Source organism: Oenanthe melanoleuca, chromosome 4 (genome assembly GCF_029582105.1).
Source record: "Oenanthe melanoleuca isolate GR-GAL-2019-014 chromosome 4, OMel1.0, whole genome shotgun sequence".
NCBI lineage: Eukaryota > Metazoa > Chordata > Aves > Passeriformes > Muscicapidae > Oenanthe > Oenanthe melanoleuca.
The window spans coordinates 53641322-53662613 of NC_079337.1; the positions used below are offsets into that span (position 1 = coordinate 53641322).

General features: G+C 36.1%; 1 protein-coding gene across 5 annotated transcripts in view; it reads right to left on the reverse strand.

The window, feature by feature from the left end:
* The window catches only part of SLIT2 (slit guidance ligand 2), a 247077-nt gene that overhangs the window by 64636 nt on the left and 161149 nt on the right, over window positions 1-21292 (reverse strand). For all 5 annotated transcript variants that reach the window (XM_056490469.1, XM_056490467.1, XM_056490466.1 and 2 more), the window contains exons 10-14: window positions 5791-5862; window positions 5141-5212; window positions 4539-4610; window positions 2539-2682; window positions 2251-2414 (exon numbers count right to left, since the gene is read on the reverse strand). In XM_056490469.1, coding sequence (XP_056346444.1) covers window positions 2251-2414; window positions 2539-2682; window positions 4539-4610; window positions 5141-5212; window positions 5791-5862 — 524 coding nt within the window. The remainder of the gene's footprint in view (window positions 1-2250; window positions 2415-2538; window positions 2683-4538; window positions 4611-5140; window positions 5213-5790; window positions 5863-21292) is intronic.

Sequence of the window (21292 nt, forward strand, 5' to 3'; positions counted from 1 at the left end):
TTATTTATTTTTCTTCTTCCCCCTTACCCTGCCCTCCCCCAGGAATATCATTTTTTAAAGAGTATGTAAATAAGCCTAAACTGCATGAGTGGCCATACCATAACCAGGCTGTGAAGATATTTGCTGTCAAGAAAACATTTCTAACTCACAAGCAAAATTTGTGCTGGCAAGGTTGAGTAGAAGTCACTCTGTGGCAGGAATACAGCTGTTCTACACATTAACAAACTGAGTGGTACTACAGGTTTGTGAAATTGAATCCCCCTGTTTTATGCTGCTTTAAAACACATTTTTGTGGATGCCAGTACTGACAAATTACTGCCTTATTTTATATTTCATTTTGTTTTTTCTTCATGTTCAAAACAACATGTTAGTATAAGGGCATGAAGAACTTCACATGACTGCTGCAAATTTAAGTGTTACATCACACAGCATTTGGAGAAGGGCTGTTAAACATACCAGCTAAAGAGACAACTCAGATGACTGCAGAAGGATGATATACCTATAGTACTTGAAAGAAGTACACTGGTGTCCTAATCAATTACTGTAGGTATTTTTCTAGATATTAAACCATGGCAGAAAACCTTGATTGCAAATCACATACAGTAATTCATCAATAGATGCATTATTCCCTTGTTTATTTTGTTATTTATAATCTGTTATGAATATAATGTGAGTGATTTTTTTTTTCTATTAAGGAAACAGTGCACACATTGACAAGCAAGGTAAAAGAAAGAATCCATATTTCAAAGAGCTAGGACCAATACTGGTAAATCTTTTTTAAAAATATCATAGACTTATTGTAGCTTGAAGCAGTGTGTAAATTGGTATTCCACCCCAACTAAATTCATATTTTCTTCAATGGAAAGTGCTTCTGATTGACTGTATGCATGTGACCACAGAATGCCTCTAATTAAGAATATCAGCTTTCTTTTCCAAGCATTCCACTGTGATTAACTAAACAAAAGGAGGGTGAGCAAGCAGCAGATGCACCAGCGTAGAGCATGAAAGCAAGGCAAGAAAATGTTCACTTGTAAAATGTTTAGTCTTTAAAGTTGTGCTAGCTCTTTGATGGCAGCATGTGTTTAAAAGCAGCTCAGGAGCTACATTTTAAAAACAGCAGCAGCAGAAAGGAAAGGTACAAGGTAAGTAAAAGTGTCAGTTAAAATATGAACTAGCAGGTGCAACCTTCTAAATAATTTAAGTTTAGGTACAATTTTGGTAGGTTGTGTGCAAATCTGTGAGACAGAAAAAGATAAACAGAGCTGCATGCTAAGCTCTCATATTCAGAGAACAGATTTATTAGTATTCTACAAAGGAAAACTATGTATAGCTATAGGTAAAGACTAATGTTAATACACATGCATCAGTTTCCTAAAAGCTATGACAAACTTTGCTTTTGGGGTGAAAGGAAGAGAATATCTGCAGTTAGTCAATCTTACTGCAGAGCCAAACCTACCTGGAATGAAATACTGTTCTTTAGCTAAATAAAGAGAAAAAAAAAATAGAAGATGCACCTGAATGTCAGCAGGCAAAGAATGAGTTTTATTAGATTAAAGTATGGATTGCAGTTAACTACAGATAATTTAGTGAAAAAAAAAAGTGTATTCACAACGAGAGCTGATAAACAACAAAGTGTGAATAGTCATAAATGTATCCGGAACACGGATAACAAAACCCTTTTCATCTGGTACTTGCACTTGAGACTGAATAAACTGTAGAATGTGAAATGCACCTGGAACAGCTGGATACCATATGACAAAAGTTAGGATTTAAAGAAATGTAAGTAGGAAATGGAATAAGATTAGAAAAAGAAAACAGTAATTTTCAGTATGCAGCAAGCTCCCTGTATAAAAGGAATATGTTACGTTTCCATATTTAACTTAGAAATTTTTAGATCTTTCACATATTCCAGAGCCCTGTGGAAATTTAAAAAAATGATTTATGGTAGTGATACTTGTAGTGAATAACTTCAGCATTTCATTCTGAAGTTTTATATATTACATTTGTTTTGTTAGATTTAATGCTACTCAGAAACAGTGCCAAATATGTTGACTACAGTAATGTTCCGTGATCCAATAGTCTGTGACTTCCCAGATTTCCCTCTGTTCAGTCAACGAACTACGAAAAAAATTCTGTGATGTTTAATAATTCTGTAGAGAGACAGCTGCTTTCATTAGAACTTCCATAACCACTATTTTTTTTTTTTTTTGGCCAATAAAGGAAAAATAGCAGCTGAACGAAGAGAATTACCTGAGCAGCGGAATTTCTTGCTTTTGATCTGGCCGATCCTTTTGTTTGCCAGCCGGCGGGGGCTGGTGCAACGGGCACCACTGGTCTCAATGGGGTTTGTGTGAAGATAATCCGCCAGCCACTTCAGATGGCAGTCACAGATAAACGGGTTCTGAGCCAAATGCCTTCCACGGAGGAGAAAAACAATAATATCACACGTTACTTCCCTTTGGTCTCAGCAGCGCCCAGTGCTTTACTGCGCTGTAGAATATGAAGTCATCCTTGAGAAATAAACAAGAACATACGTACAAGGTCTGAATGGCACGTAGGGGTGAGAAGGTGCCTTTTGCAATGGTCTGAAGCTTGTTGTCATACAGAGAAAGAAGATTCAGGTTGTGCAGATCCTGAAATGCATCAACTCGCAGACAATTGATCTTGTTGGCATTCAATAATCTGTTTAATGGAAGATAATTATAAAATTGAAAGAAATCGCTCCGTGCCACAGCTTCAGCATTTTTCACATTTTGTGTACCTTTAGAACCAGAACAAGAGATGTAGTAACAAATAATAATTGACAGTGACAAAAGGAATTTCAGTCAATTGAAATATCTTATGCAGATTATATGTATTCCTACATATTGGAACATTGGAGTTGAAATGTTTACATTCACTTAGCTAAAATCACATTTCTTCTTTATGCTGGTAGAATGTCTGTGTGGCATTTGTGTACTGTGCAAAGAAACAAGCCTAAAAAATCAAGTATATTCAAAGAAAACTAGTTTCTCTTGCCAAATAAATAAACAAACAAAAAAGGAACTGAACACTGTGTTCATTAGCTGGAAGAGATGTGCAGTGGCACTTTTAATTATATGTTACTAATCAGCATGCTGCCACATTAACAGAGTTGTAGTAAAAACTGGTGGCATGGAATATATCCAAATCTGTCTTGGATCCTTTCTCCTCTGCATCTTCAAAGGGAACCTTTTCTTCCCTGCACCTCCCAGACTTTTAGTGTTAAAACAAACAAGCCAATCTAAACCAAGTCCTTTTGAAGAGAAAAAAAAAGCCATTCCATTAGATGCATTTTTATAACCAAATATTTTTTACTTCTTTCCATTTTGAGCCAGAAATTGAATGAAATGGTGGATTTGGAAACTAATGCTCTGATAAAACGTTTTGCCACACAAGTAGAAATTTACTTAGACCTAAATGTAATATACTACCAATGTACAATCCACATTAAGATATGGACATTTTTAATATGGATGTGAGAGTTCAGAAAGGTCTTTTACTTTTTTTTTTTTTTTCTTTCCCCCCCAGATCTGAAATGCATTCTATAGCTAAAACATCTTTAAAGGAAAACAGGAAAGCATATCCTGTCCAACACTACACTATTTTTATGACTAAAGTAAATCAAAATGCAAACCTCTAGGTGGTGCTAGAACTTGAATTTTCTTTTTATATATTTACTGTTTTGCCATCCTCAATTAGTTGTTAGTAACAGACATTATGCCAACCACCTCATGGTGAAGTCTGGACATTGGATAATTCTAAGCATGTGTGAATATGTTTTAAAATCTTTAAGAAGACTCTAACTCAACAAGTCAATTATTCTGGGACAAGCTCTTTCAAAACCACCATTGTTCTTTCCTGGTCTATTTAACACATTTCTTTTACACTGTACACCTACTGCACAGCCTCTTATGCTAAATGTTGACAATCCTTAATAAACTTTTAACCAGACATTCCTTATTCCAGTATAAAATCTCAACAGCAATGGTTTAAAAGGTTACATGTGGAAATTTCCAAAGTGTTAAACAAAGTAGCAGCTCGAGTTCACAGATTCAAAGAATTGTACAGGGTGTCAGAAAACATGAGAAGTCATCAACGAAACTGTGGTGCAATACTGTTCCTTCATGGCTACAACTAGAAATGCAATTGCATAGCATTTCCACAATATATTTTCCCTTTTAAACTACACAAATATTCCTTCTATGGTTCCCACACAACTATATACATCCTATTTGCCATTTACATACATTATCATATCTTTATGAGTTTTATCCTTAGAAATTCCACACAGGAGAATAATTTCATTTTAATCATCTTAGGCTGAAACATTTGTGGATGAATGGCAAGCTGGCCTACAACAGTCTTGACTATTTTGGTTTTAGCATAATTTGGTTTTACTGTACTTTGATCTTACATGTGGGATTTCCTGCCAGTTCTTCTTCTGGTATAAATCTCTCATCATATTTACCCTTTTGAATGATCCCAAAATAGAGTAAATTAAAAAAAAAAATACTTACAGCAGTTGCAGAGAAAAGAGTCCTTCAAATAGGCCCTTTGGAAGTTCTGTGATTTTATTGCCGTAGAGGACTCTGTACCAGGAAACAAAGCAAGCAAAGCTACCATTATGAAAGGCACATGCTATGGGATTTTGACTTAAAAAACAGAGAAATTCCCGTTTTCCTGAAAGGAACTTAATAACAACCACTTGATACTTGCAATATCCTTGTGGTGCTGCGAGGCAGCAGGATCACACACTTTCCCAAAAGGTGTGTAACCCCAAGAGCTCTCTGCAGAATCAGCACCTCTCTGATTACAGGCATACCAAGGGACCCTGCTAACTGGATTTGCTGTTTGCAACAACAGCTAACTGAGGAATGAAAGACATGTTTGGTTTTGTTCAACTCTTTGCCATGAACATAGTTATTAAAAAAATCCATACATTATTACTGTCCAACTGTAAAAGATATTCAATTATCACTATCATTCTGAAATTATTATTACAACTTTCAGAATTGATTGAATTCATAGAAAAATTTTTCAAGGAGCCGAACAGACAAAATAATCTCACTATAAGAATATGAGAAATTTTCTGCTGTTTACAGATCAAACAGATACCTACAGTGAATTGAGGGACCGTAAGCCCTGGAAAGCATCTGGAGCTGCTTCAGAGATCTGGTTATTGCTCAAGTCACTGAAACAAAATTTGACTTAATTAATTCAAGCTATTTTCAAAGTTATGGACTGTAAGATAATATACAATTAGAACTAAGCATGAATGGGAGAGAGAAATTGAAATATTTACATGAGACACTGCCAAATAATTTTAATACAAAACCATTAAAATTGCAGTACACTGAAACAAAATGCATAGTTAAAAATAGTTCAAAACAGTTGAAAAAAAAAAAAAAAGGACAAAATATTTACTTTTCCTAATTGCTTAAGTGCATTTTTTGAAAAATCCTCTGGTTGCTACAACCCCAGAGCTATACAGTCTCAACTCTCTTTTTTTTTCACTACAGTAACATATTGCTTCTTTACAGAACCACATTAAACAATTTCAATGTTTGGTAAAACCTCAATTATTATCAATATGACAAAGATGCTATATAGTCTCAATAATAAGGCTACAATTTCAGTTTACCTTCTGGCAGTCAAATTTTCCTAAGTGCTCACATATTAGCTGCAGTTTCCCTTTACCATCTTGACTTGTTTTTTATCTTCATATATATATATATATATATGTGTGTGTGTGTGTTATTTGGTACGTACATTCTTCGAAGCTTTTTGTAGGGGGAGAAAGCTCCAGGAGGAATGACCTTGATTGAATTTTGTTCTAACCGTCTGCAAAAGAATAGCAACAATTTAAAAATGCAACCCCCAAGCTAAAAATGTATCTAAAGCCATAAGAAACTAGAAGGAATAGACTTCAACAAAGAAGACAACTTCTTTCTTTTTCAGTATATAATTTTTCTTTCATAACCAAAAAAAAAATAGAAAAAACAAACAAAACCAAACAAAATAAAAAAAAACCCAAAAAAACCACCGCACCAATCAACCAGCCAAACATTTTAACCTGTACAGAGTAATATTGTAAGTTAAAACCAAATCTTGATTTTATATTTAAAGAAAATTTATTTTCAGAGCATACAAGACTTTTCTAAAATTTAAGATCAAAAATTTCAATGCAGATTTAGTCTTTTTTTTACTTTTGTGTTATTCACATATAGCAATTTTCATATTTTTATTCAGAAATGCCTAAAGATTTCTGTGAAATAATTGTAATATATAAACCATAGGAATGGGAAGATGAATGTTCCTACAGACCAAATAATACACGTTGCTACCTGCAAAAAGGCAACTGCCATTTTTTGAAAGATGCACACAATTTCTTTAAATACTGTACACAAAATACTTTCTTTAAGATATAATACTACCACACTTCTTTAAACAAGCATTTAAATTTCAACTTGTAGCTAATGTTAGTGGCCATGCTTGCTTTGTATGTATAGTGACTACAATTGCAAATTCTCATATTATAAAGTGTGAATTTCCTGATGGAAGCAATTTGCATATGGGAAATCAATGCAGATGCAGACCTGTTTACTGCATTATTCTAACTCACAAGAACCTTGCCCCAGAATTTAAGGTGAAAGAGCCTTTTTAAATTTAGATGCAGAAAAATTTGCCTATTTTTTCCTTTCATTCTTGTCCTTTCAACTGTCTTCTGTTTCACTTTAGTTCTGATTGAGACATATGAGTCTGTGTGTGTGCAGTATAAATAATAAACTCATATATTTTGAGTAAGCTTTTCCAAGAAAATATTCTAACAGAGACTGTTTCTTTTTGTAAAGTTTCTCAAGCGATCATGGTATAGACATGCTTTAATTTAGCAGAATTTGTTGTTGAATGGCTTATGATGAACTCAAGAAAAAAACCCAAAAGTTCCAGAAAAATCTTCTAGACGAAGAATATCTCAAGTCATCACAACTCTTTTAGTCCTTTTCAGGAAAATATTGTCACCTTGCTGTAGATTTCAGGCATATTTTAAACACTGAAGGTAATCCTATGGCACAAGATGGAAAACTTTTTCCATCAACTCATTCATACTCTTTGCTTGGCTGAGACTTTTGGACCCATGAAACACATTTTGCATCAGAATGCTGACAGGATACAAAAGCAACAAGATCACATCTCTCCTCTACACTAGACTAGATGCAAAAGGCCAGCACCTGAAAAAGCAAACACTTGCTGAAATTAAGGCCAATACCAAGTTAGGGCACACTCAAGTATTTTCTGTCCTTACATTAAAATTTTAGCTTAGTTCTCCCAGAAAATAAAGATGGTTATCAGCTAAGATAGTTTTTCCACTCAGGTGGCTAAATCAGGGAAAGTAAACCCTCCAGATAATCAAACTTCCTCATTTTAGTAACTGTAAGGAGTTGAAAAACCAATTTAACCCAGCCATGAGGAGCATGGTTGCCATCCATCCATTCCTGTTACACACTCTGTTTCCAACCACTAGGGATAGCCTAACCTGACATTGATCAGATGTGGAGCTCTGAAAACCAGCCAAAGAATTATCTTGCCCAGGGAAACACATAAGGCATAGGCAGAGGACTGGGAAGGAGAGGGGTGGTAAAAAGGACAGGGAAGGATTAAGCCATAATAGAGAGGAGGTCTTGGATTGCCAGAGAAGGAAAAATGCTTCTGGGTATATGGTAAAGAGAAATTGCAGTAGCAATGCTCCCACCTGAGGCTATCACAAACCTCATTTATAGAAGCTGCCTGTTAGTCCAAGAGGTAGAGATTCGTAGCCTAGTGCTGGAGGGGCTCCAGTCTGCATTCACATATCTTTAAACATAAAATGATCTTAACTAGGTAGGATAAGGCATGCAGCTCAAGGTCTAGCATTAAATTAGGACACAGTGTATTTTCCAGTTTATTCTCCTTATTGAAAATACATATTAGTTCTATAAACTGAAGTACCTCACAAGATCCATGCAGGCCATTCTTCATGAGAAGATGGAATAGCAGATTTCATTTACTGCTGTCCAATTTGGCTACAAATTACATGGGTCCAAAACTCGAAGAAGTCTTGCTACAGCATATTTCTGAGGTAATTTCCTACCAATTCTAGCACCAATTCACTGGTGGATATGAAAAAGAAGTTTATGTCAACTTTACCTAAAATTTCCTTTTAGTGAGATTTACATTCTAGCAGACAGAATGTGCAGCTCAGGGATATATTTACAAGCTCTTCTGGATGAAGGATTTGTTTTAGAAGGATCATCTAAGTATGTCTTAACTTAAGCCGAATTGTAGGCAGAGAAACACATAATATTTTAGAAAATGAGATTAACATAAGACAGGAAGAATAAGCTTTTACAAACACAGAAGAAAAATCTTTTCTACCCCACTTTGTCTGTAAAGAAAGCAAATCAAACCCACATTTTCAAGCTTTGTTATCCTCTAATTTCTGTTTTATCTTCATAGAATCAGCTGAATTTCACAGAGTGTAAATTTGTATCCACTATTCCAGAGAAAATCTAATTAGATATATTCCCGAGTCACAAAGTAGAGATAGACTAATATCTAAAGGAAATTTGCATTCTACTGATAAAACCCGTAGTAATTAAAATCTCCTTTATATTAATGCCCTGTATTAAATGAAATATTTTTCATTCTGGAATAGGATGGGTTGTAGTTATCAATTACAGAAAAAGTCAGCCATTAAGTCCTTTAAAATGACTTGGCCATAAGTTGTGTTATGTCACCAAAGAACAACAACAAAAAAGCTTGCCATTATTTTTCCATAAAATTTATATTAAATTTTGTTCACAACAGCTCCTTTCAAAGTCATTCCAGAAGTCTTTTTTTTCTTATAAATGAGCATCTATGTATCATATGCAGTGCCTTGGTGGTTTCTTTTTCAAAAGTCATAGTCAATTTTAGTAGCATATTTAATAAGCTAAGATAATGGAGGAAGACAGTTAAGTACACTCTTCATCAAAGCTTGCATTGCCCCATGTAAAAAACTACTCTGCCCACCACCACACAAACACTAATTAATGCTTTTAATATTAAGCCTCCATCTCCTTTTAGTGTTTCACTTCAAAGAAGGCCTGCATCGATACATAAGTGTTTTGCTGTCTTTTAATGCTGCCAAACTAGTTGAAACCTTTTTTTGAAGACTATTTCCTCATCACTCCTATTTAGAAAATGTACTGTGAACATTTCTCTTTGGAAATCTTTCCCCTCTGCTTATCACTGCAGACACTGTAATGTACAACCACTTACTATTCGAAGAAACAAAGGTGCTCCTGCAGTTGTGACTTCCAACCTAATCAAATCAAATCGAAGCAGGTCCCCAGCCAGCAGACAGATTCTTCCCACATGGTCCCCAGAGAGGCCTGTGACATGTAAATCACTTGACACTTTCCAGGAGGATGCTGTTCTGTACCACAAGCCTGCAGCACACCATTACTGATTACTGCTCCCGCGCTCACAGGGACAGACAACACGCTTATTTATACTGACACTTTTCAACTAGCTCATTTTCCCACCATAAAAAGTCATTTCTGTGAATGACTGCTGCACCAGGAAAGAGGGCACTCTGAGAATGGAGAACCCCCTGTTCTCTACAGAATCATTTTTACTTTATATCATGCAGATGGGATACAAGATACTAAGCCCTCTCAGTAGAGAATGGTAAAAATGTATTCACAGAGATGTGTTGCACCTAAAGAGATCAGAGATGTATAAAATACATTCTGTAATACTGAAAAAAAGTAAAACATCTTGCTTAAGAAAATGTGAATTTGAACATGGAGGAGTAAATTAGACATATATTTTATAATTAAACAATCAGAACATAACATCTTGATTAAGATGACAGAATAGTGGCTTTAGCAGTTAATTAATCGAGACTCTTAATTCCAGTATCTCCTAATTTACAAAAAGTCTTTCAAGAAAGTTGTTAAGAAATCCCAAAAGAATTTTACTAGAGAGACAAAGTGTAAGCTGTGAAATGAGTCTGATGTATTGCACAGATGCTGATTATACATGGTAATAAAATTGACAGCTCTTTGCATTTTCCCCATCTGCTTTTAAAGTAAATGGCAAAAACAGCTGTCAAAAAACCAAAAAATAGATTTCAGTGATGGGGTTTAGTACAGCTCCTGAATCTGAAGAACTGAAATATGCAGCCAACACATCTCTCATCACATGCAACATCTGCCAGCTTTTGGGTTTTCTTTTTTTGTTTGTTTTTAAAATAAGGAAACAGTAATGATCTCCCTTGCTAGAGGAATCCTTAAGGCTATTAAACAAAGTACCTTTTTTGTACTCCATAACTGCACCTCTAGAGTGCTTAAATCCACTAACTGTCACTTCTAGCCTTAGCAGCAGAAGATTCTGTTGAAACCTGTGTTATCATCCACATCTAACAAAACAAAAGATGTATTTTAAATGACTACATTACTTGTATTTCTTACTTTCAGGCTCTAAGTCTGTGTATTAATAAATCTGTTTGACAGTTTCCCAAATATTTGTATATAAAGAATCACTGTCAATGTTGCCCTAAAGCTTGCCAAACTGTTAACATCCAGTCTAATTGTTCTATCAAATATTTCCTCAGGGGATTGATTTTAAATGACAGACAACTCCTTAGTCTGCATTACATCAAGAAAGTAATAAGAACTGCAATTCTAAAGCTATTAAACAATTCATTGCATTTATTCAAAAGCAAGTCTCAAACCTGCATTTCATTACAGAAAAGGCCATCTCATGCTCTGAACTCTAGAGCATCACTAATGATGATGGGCTTGACATTCCTCTGTTGTTACAGGCTCAGGTTGTAGCAAAATACACCACTTGTTAAATAATTATTTGCTTAGTACTTTGGCTTCTGTCAGTGTGGCTCCAGTGCAATTAGCCTGAGTCACCCAGTCTCTCTAATTAGCCCATTTTTGATGAGAGTTCTTACACTACCAAACCTAGTCAAGCTGTCCAGGTGAGTCACCAAAAAACAGATACAATCCTGCTAAACTCTTGGCTCACCATAAGCAGGGACCTGTCCACCTGTCCTAAGAGAGCAGAAACACTACCTTGAAAATCCCCCATTGTGTGAGACCAACAGGGTGACAGGATCCCTCATTACCTCAACTATAGGCTAAATAATAGGTGGTCTTACACTAAAAATTTGCCACAAAAGTTTTTTAACTGAGAATATGTATTGTTTACTTTATTATGTATGTAAAAATATAATTGACGAAGAAATATTTGAATGATGACAAAACACAAAATACTGAAAAGTCAGTATCCATAGTTTCTTTTTAAATTACTTTGCTCACATAATTGCTGAGGAAAAGTAATCAGTAGTGAAAAGCCATGTGTGAAAATAAAATCTAAGATTAACACCACCTTTGGAGTGTGGCACAGCTGTCAAGAGATCTAAGAGGGTATTTCTGGAAAAGCGACTGGGCCTTCTCCAGCTTCCCTTTCTGTGGTATAAAATATTCATTTATTCTATGCTTGAGTTATTTTCTTTCCCTTGGCAGCATCAGAGGTCCATCAAGGTGCCTCTTCTACTTAACACCCACAAGAAAATTGCACAAAACCCTGAGAGGTGGAATAGTGTTCAAGCTGCCCAGTACCTACTGGCAGTGTCTGGAGACCAGCTCTGCTTTCATATGTTTCTTGTCCAGTTCTTTTGTTCTGTGTCTCTATGCTCTCTTGACTCCTGAAACTATCCTGTTGTCTGAATTTAATTGGTTTTCAAGATAGGACACAAGGGTATGAAGAAATCCAAGGACATGAACAATGGCAGCACGGAACATAGGCTAATAAAGAACAGCTTAGATGCTATATGTGCAAAAACATCTGACAACTCAAAAGAAAAAACTGTTTTTTTTGGTGTATTTTTTTTTTTTGTTTTGTTTTGTTTTGTTTTTTTTGTTGTTTTCCAAAAACTAAAAAGCCACATGATTTATAGTAATTTTCAGATTAGGAAGATATTTGAGTAAAAGCATGACAAATCATTTCTCTTGAGTGTGTTAAGCAGGCAGGATTAGCTATCCAAGTAGTACAGTTTGAGACAAACATATATAATATGTTATATATAATTTTATATATATATATATATATATATAAAATATAATATATATATGTTACTATCAGGACAATTACATAAAGTTGTTCAAAAGTTTTGAATGTTAGAATAAGAGCTGAGAAAATATTAGCCAGACCACATGAATTTATTAAGGGGCATCTAGTTACTTATGTGTCTTTTAACACACTTTATTTTAATCTAGCACTTTCTGAGAATTCAAAGCCTGAGAGTTTTCTGGCTTCCTACTGACCAAAGTACATATCACTACTCATAAGCAAATGAATGCTATATTAATTAATTTAACTTTTCAACCATAAGTAGACATCATCTTTTCACTTGACACATGCAAGTGAAGAACCATGTATGAAAATAAAATATAAGATTAACAACATATCTTTGGAGTGTGGCACAGCTGTCAGCATTTGTTATGGGAGCAATTAAGAAAAGATCTTGATAAAACAGAAAAGTGCCAAAAAGAGCCATAAGAAAAATTATTTTGAAATATTTTATAGTGAGAACAAAGAGAGTTACGCATTTTAGGTAACATCAGAAGGTTAATACGTATTTGCTCAAAACCAGAAGAAACAGTTATAGAGAACTCTTGAAAAGCACTAAAAAGCAATGTATTATAAAGACCAGTGATTATGAAAATATATGCATATATAGAGACAGCTTGGAAAACCCTTCCAGAACCTTGCTGGATGTGCAAGATTCTGGCTGATGGCTTAACTGTTTAAGAGGTAAATCACGTGTATGAATTGACATTCCAAGTCCTAAGAAGACTAATGTTTTGATTTAAACTAAAAAGCAAACACAAACCAAACTCAGAAAACCAATCATGAATTTAATGCTATGTAACTTACTGCATCCTCTTTACAGAATTCCTCATTCCTTTCAATCTACAGAGATGCAGGGTTTGCTTTTGTTTCTGTCCTGCTACATAGATAGCCAAATCATTCTCTGAGCTGTTAAAACTCGAGAAAAGTGCCCTATCACTGATGTTTCAGAGCTTTCCTGCTATGAGGCTCTTTAAAATGTCTTCAATAAATGTGCCCAAAGTCACCTCTCCAGGTGATTTTTCTCTGTAAGGGGTCATCCTTACAAGTATCTTGGCATCTTGATGTAAGAGTCTCTCTGTTCAATTTCTACTTAAGGCTGTACCTTGGACCTTTATCTAAGGATTAATATTAAAAGACAACAGAAATAGTGAAACTGTACACATGCCAAGTGTCACTGGGAAAGATACAGACACAGAGGTCCCAGTACTCAAATAAAACTCCTCATGTATGCAAAGCACTTCCCCAGTGTCTGCAGTGTGATCAGATCAGTTTATCTTGGTTAAGTCCATCTGTCAAAATCAGTTCTGTCTGATCTCATTTCCTTTCCACTCTTTTCTTTTTCTTCTTTCTCTCCTTTCACTTCCTTTTTTCTCCTTTCTCCTTTAATATAATCTGAGTGTTACTGTGAGAAGCAATCTCAGGAGTTTTTAATCCTGCTTAATTTCAAACACAGCTCACAAAGATGTAGTTGAGTGCCTGGCGTAACACACAATCATTAATCAACACTTAAGAAAACAAAGTATAAGAAAGAATGAGATAGCAAAATGAAAATGTGAAGAAAAATAGCTAGAAATCAGGATGGCAAGATAAGACAAGACTGAGGGAAAAAATTAAGAAACTCATGGAAAATGTAAATAATGTTGTCATGAAACAACTGTACAGTTTCTTCTTTTGGTATTCAAGCATTAAGCTCCACTCACATGAAATAAAAACTATCCTGAAGGCCACAGTAATGAGAAGTCAGGGGCTTTTCAGTACACTGGATTGTGAAGGTGTAATGTTAAAATTCCTGACTCCTATTTTCCTTTTCATTTCACATATTATGTGGTTTAGGGTCTTTTCTTCCCATTACAAAGGCTAGAATTATCAATACAACTGTTCCTTGTTTAACAGTGGCAATCCTCCAGTCATCCTTCCCTCCAGCAAACCTCCCTCCTCCACTAAACGCCATTGTAGTGACTGCTGCCCTTCTGAACAAGAAAAAGAATTTAATTAAGTCCTTCCTTTGACTAATGATTTTTTAATATCAAAAAGGGAAGGAACAATCAATTTAATTCCATGTTCTTTTCCCTTAAATAATCATCATTTGTACACATTTATGGTCATCAGTGCAGGCAGTCCTTCCCTCGCTTCCCCTCCACCACCTCTCAGAAACACTTACTGCAGCTCTATTTATTTTCATTTCTGCATAATATTACAGTAAGGAAAGAAGTTTTAGAACCACTTTGACAGGTTCAAGCCATGGAAGAGAAAAGAAGATCAGAAGAATACAAGAGCAGCATTTTCATGAAGGTAGATCTAGCTCATTAATGGCGTTTTGGCCTCTTTTGAAATAAGAGCCTGTCACACCATTCTGGGATAAGGTACCAGTACAATTAATAGAATTGCTGCTGAGTTACTATTTGTAGGGTTTCTCACAGTCTGTTTGAACATGTGCCAAGAAAAGTCTCTATTTGAAGGGAATCAGAATTATTTCTGCCGATCATTCTCAAAGAATTTTCAGAAGGTGAATCTTGAAATTAAACCAAGCGAAAAGAGATTAACAGTGGTGAAAAACTAAAATGTGGAATGAATGCTGGCATAAAGGCTGATAAATGCTATTGCCATTAGAAAGGCTATAATTTATAGCACCAATTAAAGTAATAGTTTTGAACCATAATGACATTTAATGCCTTTAATACATGAACTGCATGACAAAGGAGGAAAGCACTAGGTGTGTGAGACCACTTAAGTTGGTTAAGTGTAACAGATTGAACAGCCAATGAAAGGGTATCTCCTAAAAATTTCTGTAAAAGGAGAGAGGTTTAAACAAAAAATCTAAACCAACTCAAATTATGATGTTTGAGATGAATTAATGAATAATGTATTGTGCTTTTCTTAAGTCAATGAAAAAAGGCTGAAGTAAGACATACTAAATAACAAAAGTTGGAAGAGCATTCATAGTATTTATGGGCACTGTAATTTGCCTCACAATGTTACAATACAGACATTAAAATAACAGATCTATGGGAAAAATTTTAAGTTCCCAAAATGTTTCCTGCAGGTTACTCATGGTATGAAATCTATTCATTTGAATCAGAGGCAAAGGTACATCTGTGCACCCTTTTAATTTTTGTGCTCTCTGTAGAATTCATAGGTGCACTAGAACTGGAGGAGTTTTGGTGCTCAACCAAATTCTTTTTAAAATACATATGGAATATGAAATATTTCTTTCTCCAGTATTATCACAATGATTGGATACTTCCTGAAGGAAGTATTTAGGTATTTATACTTGGCTGTTTGTGAGTTTATTTAGATAATAAAGTGGGGACTAATTTTGGAGAAAGGTTTAACTGGCACAGATACAATTGTACTAAGTCAATACAGATTAAGAATTACATTTACTGAAATGCTGAATACTGGATTTTGCTCCAAGCTTTATCAAACAGAAGGGAAAAATAGAGGACACCACATGTTTTTTTCTCCCATTTTCACTGGCAGCTATGGGAGATAAGCAGTGCTGTTTCTGAAGGCATCTTCCGAAGAGGCACTTGGCAGACAATGCACTGCCTGCTGACTGCCTTCGTGCTTCCAGCCAGCTGACTTCTCTACCAATTGAGGAGTCAGACACAGAGGATGACAAAATCGGCTCAGCAGCACCCTGACAGTCACCAGTAAATCTGACTACACTGTCAGAGACCATTTTGGCAACTGGCTCTGCCTCCTCCTGCTGCCACCATCACAGAGCGCCAGCTCGTTCCTCAACCACTTCAGCTTCCAGTGCTAACTACTTCTCGCAGTGGTTTAGGCTACCACAGCAAACTCAGAGACAGAGAGGCTGCAGGGCAGCCCAAGCACATGCCCTCCTGGCCAGCTCTGCTACAGGGGCAGCAGCCACCAGCCCAAGACAGTTCCCAATGTTTAAAACAACATTCCAAGACAGTAGAGCTAGCAAGGCAGTGTAAAGTCACAACATCAATATTAGACTAAACAGAAAGACTTTTCTTGTACTTTTCCACAGAGAGATAACTCAGAGCTTCAACATGAAAAATTTTCTTCAATGGAAACTGCCAATGTATAATACTTAAGAAATTCAATATTCCATTTAAAGGTTGTTCTGTTTTTTTTGTTTTTTTTTTTCAGCCTGCTATTTATATACAAGTTAATTTATAAAAAAAAAAAAAAGCATACAATTGTCTACATGGAATATACATTTTAAACCTGTGATTTCATTATATTTATCAAAAGAATAGAGAATTGCATTATTATTCATACTGCTTATTTTTATACAACATTGTCCCAAACAGACTGACAATGTAATGAATTCAAAGTATTCTTGTGCAGAAACAGATCAAATAACATTTTTTTCAAAGTTAAGAAATCAATGTTTCATAGGGTACTGAGGAGCTGATGGAGGTCAAGATTTCCACTGAGAGAAAGAACAGCAGAAATGGACAGAGAACCTGGTAAAATATCACAAAACCATGAGCATGTGTTGAAGACACTTCAACAGAACCTCAAGGAAAAAAAATGGAATTATGGATCTTTTAAAAGTAAATATGGATTATATTCTTATTAAAAATAACCTGCTCTCCATATAAGAACAAATAAGTAAGAGGAAGAAATGGGTGGAAAAATAAAATCTCACAAAAATAAGTCATCAGATTTTAAACACCTCTATAAAGGAGGGCTGACAAAAAAGTTTTATGCCAGCTTCACAGGAAAATATTATTTATATGAGATACAATAAAGAAAAGACAAAAGGATGGAAAGATATAAGGACCAGAAGTGTTTGTGTACCACAAAGTTGGCTGAAGCACAATATGACAATCTGGTGGTTCTCAGCACTGGATTCCTTAAATGCAGCTCACAAACATGGAACAAAGAGCAGAGAAACATGTTCAGAGTAAGGGAATCTGAAAGTACTGTGGATTTTTCTCATGTCCCTATCAATAAAGTAGGAAATGTTCAGATGAAAATGCAGAAAAAGACTGGCAAAAAAGAAAAAGTACTGAAAAGATAGGACAATTTTTGGTGCAGGTAAATTGGAAGCATAGAGCTAATTTTCTTGCAGTGTGCACAGGAATCTGGTAGTATCATAAAGATGAGTGAATAAATAATAATTTGGCTGTTAAAGCCTGTACATCTTTCAGAAAACAACAGGGAGCCAGCACATTTCTCTTTCCCCCTCTCGCTGAGAACTGGGGAGCTCCTGCCAAAGCATGTGCTTAAAATGGTGATTAAGGTAATGAAGCCATGTGTGTGGGAACTCTGTAGTGATTGTGGAAATACAGAGCTCACTGCATCCTCTGCCTCGTGCTCAGCAGCTCCCCAGCATCCCCAACGCTGCTGTGACAGCACGGGCTCATCTCTTCAAGTGTTTACTGCCAGCCACCATCTTGGCATACTGACAGGTACTATCGCCTCACTAAGTGAAAAAACAGATTATTCTGTGGGATACAATCACTCTTTTCAAGCTAATCTCAAGGGGTTGCTATAAGCAACAGTTGCAGAGGACTGCTTTAAAAAATGAAGCTTTAAAACACTTATTGTATGGTAACAATACTGGAATGTCACAATCTTCCTGCAAGTTAAATTTAGTTAAAAGCAGAGAGGACTGAAGTCTTTCATAAAGCAGCTTTAAAATGTGACAACCTGATCAATGTTAGAAATGTCTGTGGATGTGATAACAGGATTACACTTACCAACTTCTTGTTCCTGACAAAATCGTAACAGCTGAAAAAAAAAAAGCCTAGGACTCTGCAGGGCTAGTTCAAGTTACAATATGGTGAAACATGTATTGGCAGTTAAATAACACAAGTGATTATTAGTCTGCAAAACAAAAATGAAAGAAAACTAAAATTCTCTTAATAAAAACTGGATGATTCATTGTCATCTGAAATATTGTATTCAAGTCTGGTCTTTGAAGATTAAAAAAGTTACAAAACACGTAATTCAGAGAAATAAGAGTAGATTAATTAAGACATGGAAGGTTTTGGCATCCAAAAAGATTGAGTGTAGTTGGAACATTAGTTCATAGAAGAGATGAATAAAGATGGCACACAAAATAGAAGGTGACACAGCAAATTAGGTATGTGACTGCATTTTCCTCACCTCTACAAAGGAACATTATCGAAACTTTAAAAAACTGTATTATAAACTGGAAGAGTTTGAGCACAACCCCACCCCCAAAATTTATTATCTTAACATGAGGATGCAAACATAGTAGGGTCTAAAGCAGATTAGATATTTAAAGGCAAACCCATTTTCCCCCCAAAACCTCTGAAAATTTTCAAGTTTCAGAGAAATGCCAACACATTTTGGGAGCTAAGAAAATATTTGCGCTACTGATATTTTTTTCTGAAGTTGTATATTTCTGTTTCCAAAATATCCTTTAGGGACAACTGATGTGGGCCACTGGCCAGGATGTAGTACTGGTTTGATTCACTATCAGTCTTTCCTCACCTCTTTATTGGTAAAACCTTTTTCACTCTATAAACCACTCATTTTCCAACCTCTTCTCTCTCATTCTCTTTAGTGCTATGAAGCTAAATCCACCTCCCATCCATGAAAATCATACAATTGAGAATCAAACAATCACTAATTGTTTACTTCACATTAAAGCAATAGTATAGCATAATGCTTTCTTCATATAACCAGCTAAATGTATTTGTCAAAACTTTAACTCCTCTTCAACATATTGACAAGGAAGCAGAAATGATCCCGTGATTCTCAGCAAACACATGATCCTTTAATTCTTCCACTCAGTTCCTTCCTTCCTTCCTTCCTTCCTTCCTTCCTTCCTTCCTTCCTTCCTTCCTTCCTTCCTTCCTCTCAACAGGAAAGTGTTCTTCTCTCTATAAGGTCAGCCTACCAATGGTTCAAATCATATCTTGTACCTTATTTTTCTGAGTTACTCAAAATCTATCATATATACTGTACATATGTATAAGAGCACACATCAAAATCTTTATTTTAATGGATTATGGATCTCAGAATGAGAAAAAAGGTCACACTAGAAACTGAATGATGTCCAGCCTAGCAGGAAACACTGGGCACCAGTTTGCAATTTGTTAAACACTTAGCCAAATACTGAAGGTTTTGTTACATGCTTACTTTTACTCTCCAGGACAATAAACTGCTGAAGAACATATCATTCCATGCTTAAAACTCAAGAGAATTTCTTACATATTTAAGAAAAGTAAAGCAGTAAAAAAGTCAGTCTTCAGTGTCTGTAATCCAGTGGTTAGCACCAGGAATATAGTGAGGAATATTTGACACGTACTCCCTACTTCTTTCTTGCAATATTTTTCCTTTATGCACATAGATGCACTTATGCAAGTAAAAACATCTATAAACAGCACATTAAATAAAGAAAAAAGTTCTGTGCAGCCTTCCTGGCCACTGTGAATGGATTTTATGAAAGAGTCACTTTATTTGTAAGCAGAGGGATTTTTCTGAGTGTGGTGAAAGGTAGAAGTGTTTGTATTATACAGCTGAATGACTGTACTGGATCATGTAGGGTCAGCCAGGTCAGTATTAACAACAGTAATAATGAACTGACAGATGGGATTATTATTCACATCCTAAGAAGAAACCACGATACCAACCCTCTAATGTTCAAAACCACAGGTCAAATATCAACAAGCCAATTAAAATCTCATTGTAAAGCCCTGATTTTAAACATTCAAAATCATCTTGTATCATTGAAATACTCAAAAGCTATTTATTCTGAATATTTTCTCCAGCTCATTTACTTCTAGTTAGACCTCAGTTACCAGGTGGTCATCACAGCCACTTTCCCACTATTTCCCTGAAGGGAACTCCCAGCTTCCCTTCCAAAACGCTGCCCCTGCTGATCCCAGAAAAAAAAAAAAAAAAAATGTTCATGTTGCTGTGCCCCTGCCCACCTTGTCAGCAAGCTCATCTTTTGATGACAATGCAGCAGTAACTTTCCTACTGTGCCCAGTAGGAAACCTCTCAGCCACACTGCTTTTGGAGACTGTGGGCCCTACAGCACCCTTGCTATGACTGCTCTACAGTCAGGACCTGGCAGCACTTTTTGTGTATGACATGTCATGGGACACTACCAGTGCCATGCTCTTCCCTACAAAGGTAGCTGCTATTAACACAATGACTACATTTTACTCTTGCCTCCTCAGATTAGCCCCTGAGGATACTGCTTCAAGCAGAACACATTATTGCTGGTGTGGATTGCTGATGCCTCTCTAGTAGGAAGTCTGATGAATAAAGTGACTGAAGGTGAGTGGAGCAGCCCAACCCCAACTGGCAACTAAGCCTCACCCCCTACAGTCACCCCCTAAAATAGGATGGGGGAGAGAACAAGAAGGTTAAAACTGTGAAAACTCATGGGCTAAGGCAAAGACATTTAACAGGTAAAGCAAAAGCTGCATGCAAAGAAAGCAAAGCAAAGCACAGAATTCATTCACCACTTCCAAGGGCAGGCAGGTTCAGCCATCTCCAGGAGAGCAGGGCTCTGCCATGTGTAACAGTGACTTGGGAAGACACACACCATCACTCTGAACCTCTCACAGTTCTTGTTCTCCCCCCAGCTGTACATGCTGAGCATGCTGCCATCTGGTATGGAATATCCCTTGGGTCAGCTGGGGTCAGCTGTCCAGGCTGGGTCCCCTCCCAGCTCGTGCTCTCCAGCCTCCTCTGGTGGAGTTGGGTGAGGAGCAGAAAAGGCCTTGGTTCTGTGTAAGCAGCACTCAGCAGTACTGAGAACATCTCTGTTTTATCAACACTCTTTTCAAATACAAAACATGGCCTCATACCAGCTACTATGAAGAAATCCTATCTCAGCCAAAAGCAGCACAGAAAGTGACCCTGAAGGCAACAGGCTTTCGAGTCTGCACTGAAAAGGCATTCACTTGTAGAAGAGCAAGGATTCCCAAATTTCTTAAACAAATTCAGAATGCAGTTTACTCGTGAAGTGTGAGTAGCACATATAAAAATAACTCATAAAATAGCATAAAGGTCTTAAATGCTTTCATATACCTGCATATTTGTTTTTATATCTGAGGTTGATGGTATATACCAAAATTCCTACCCTATACAATGCATACATTTATACAAATAACAAACACTAATACATAGGAAA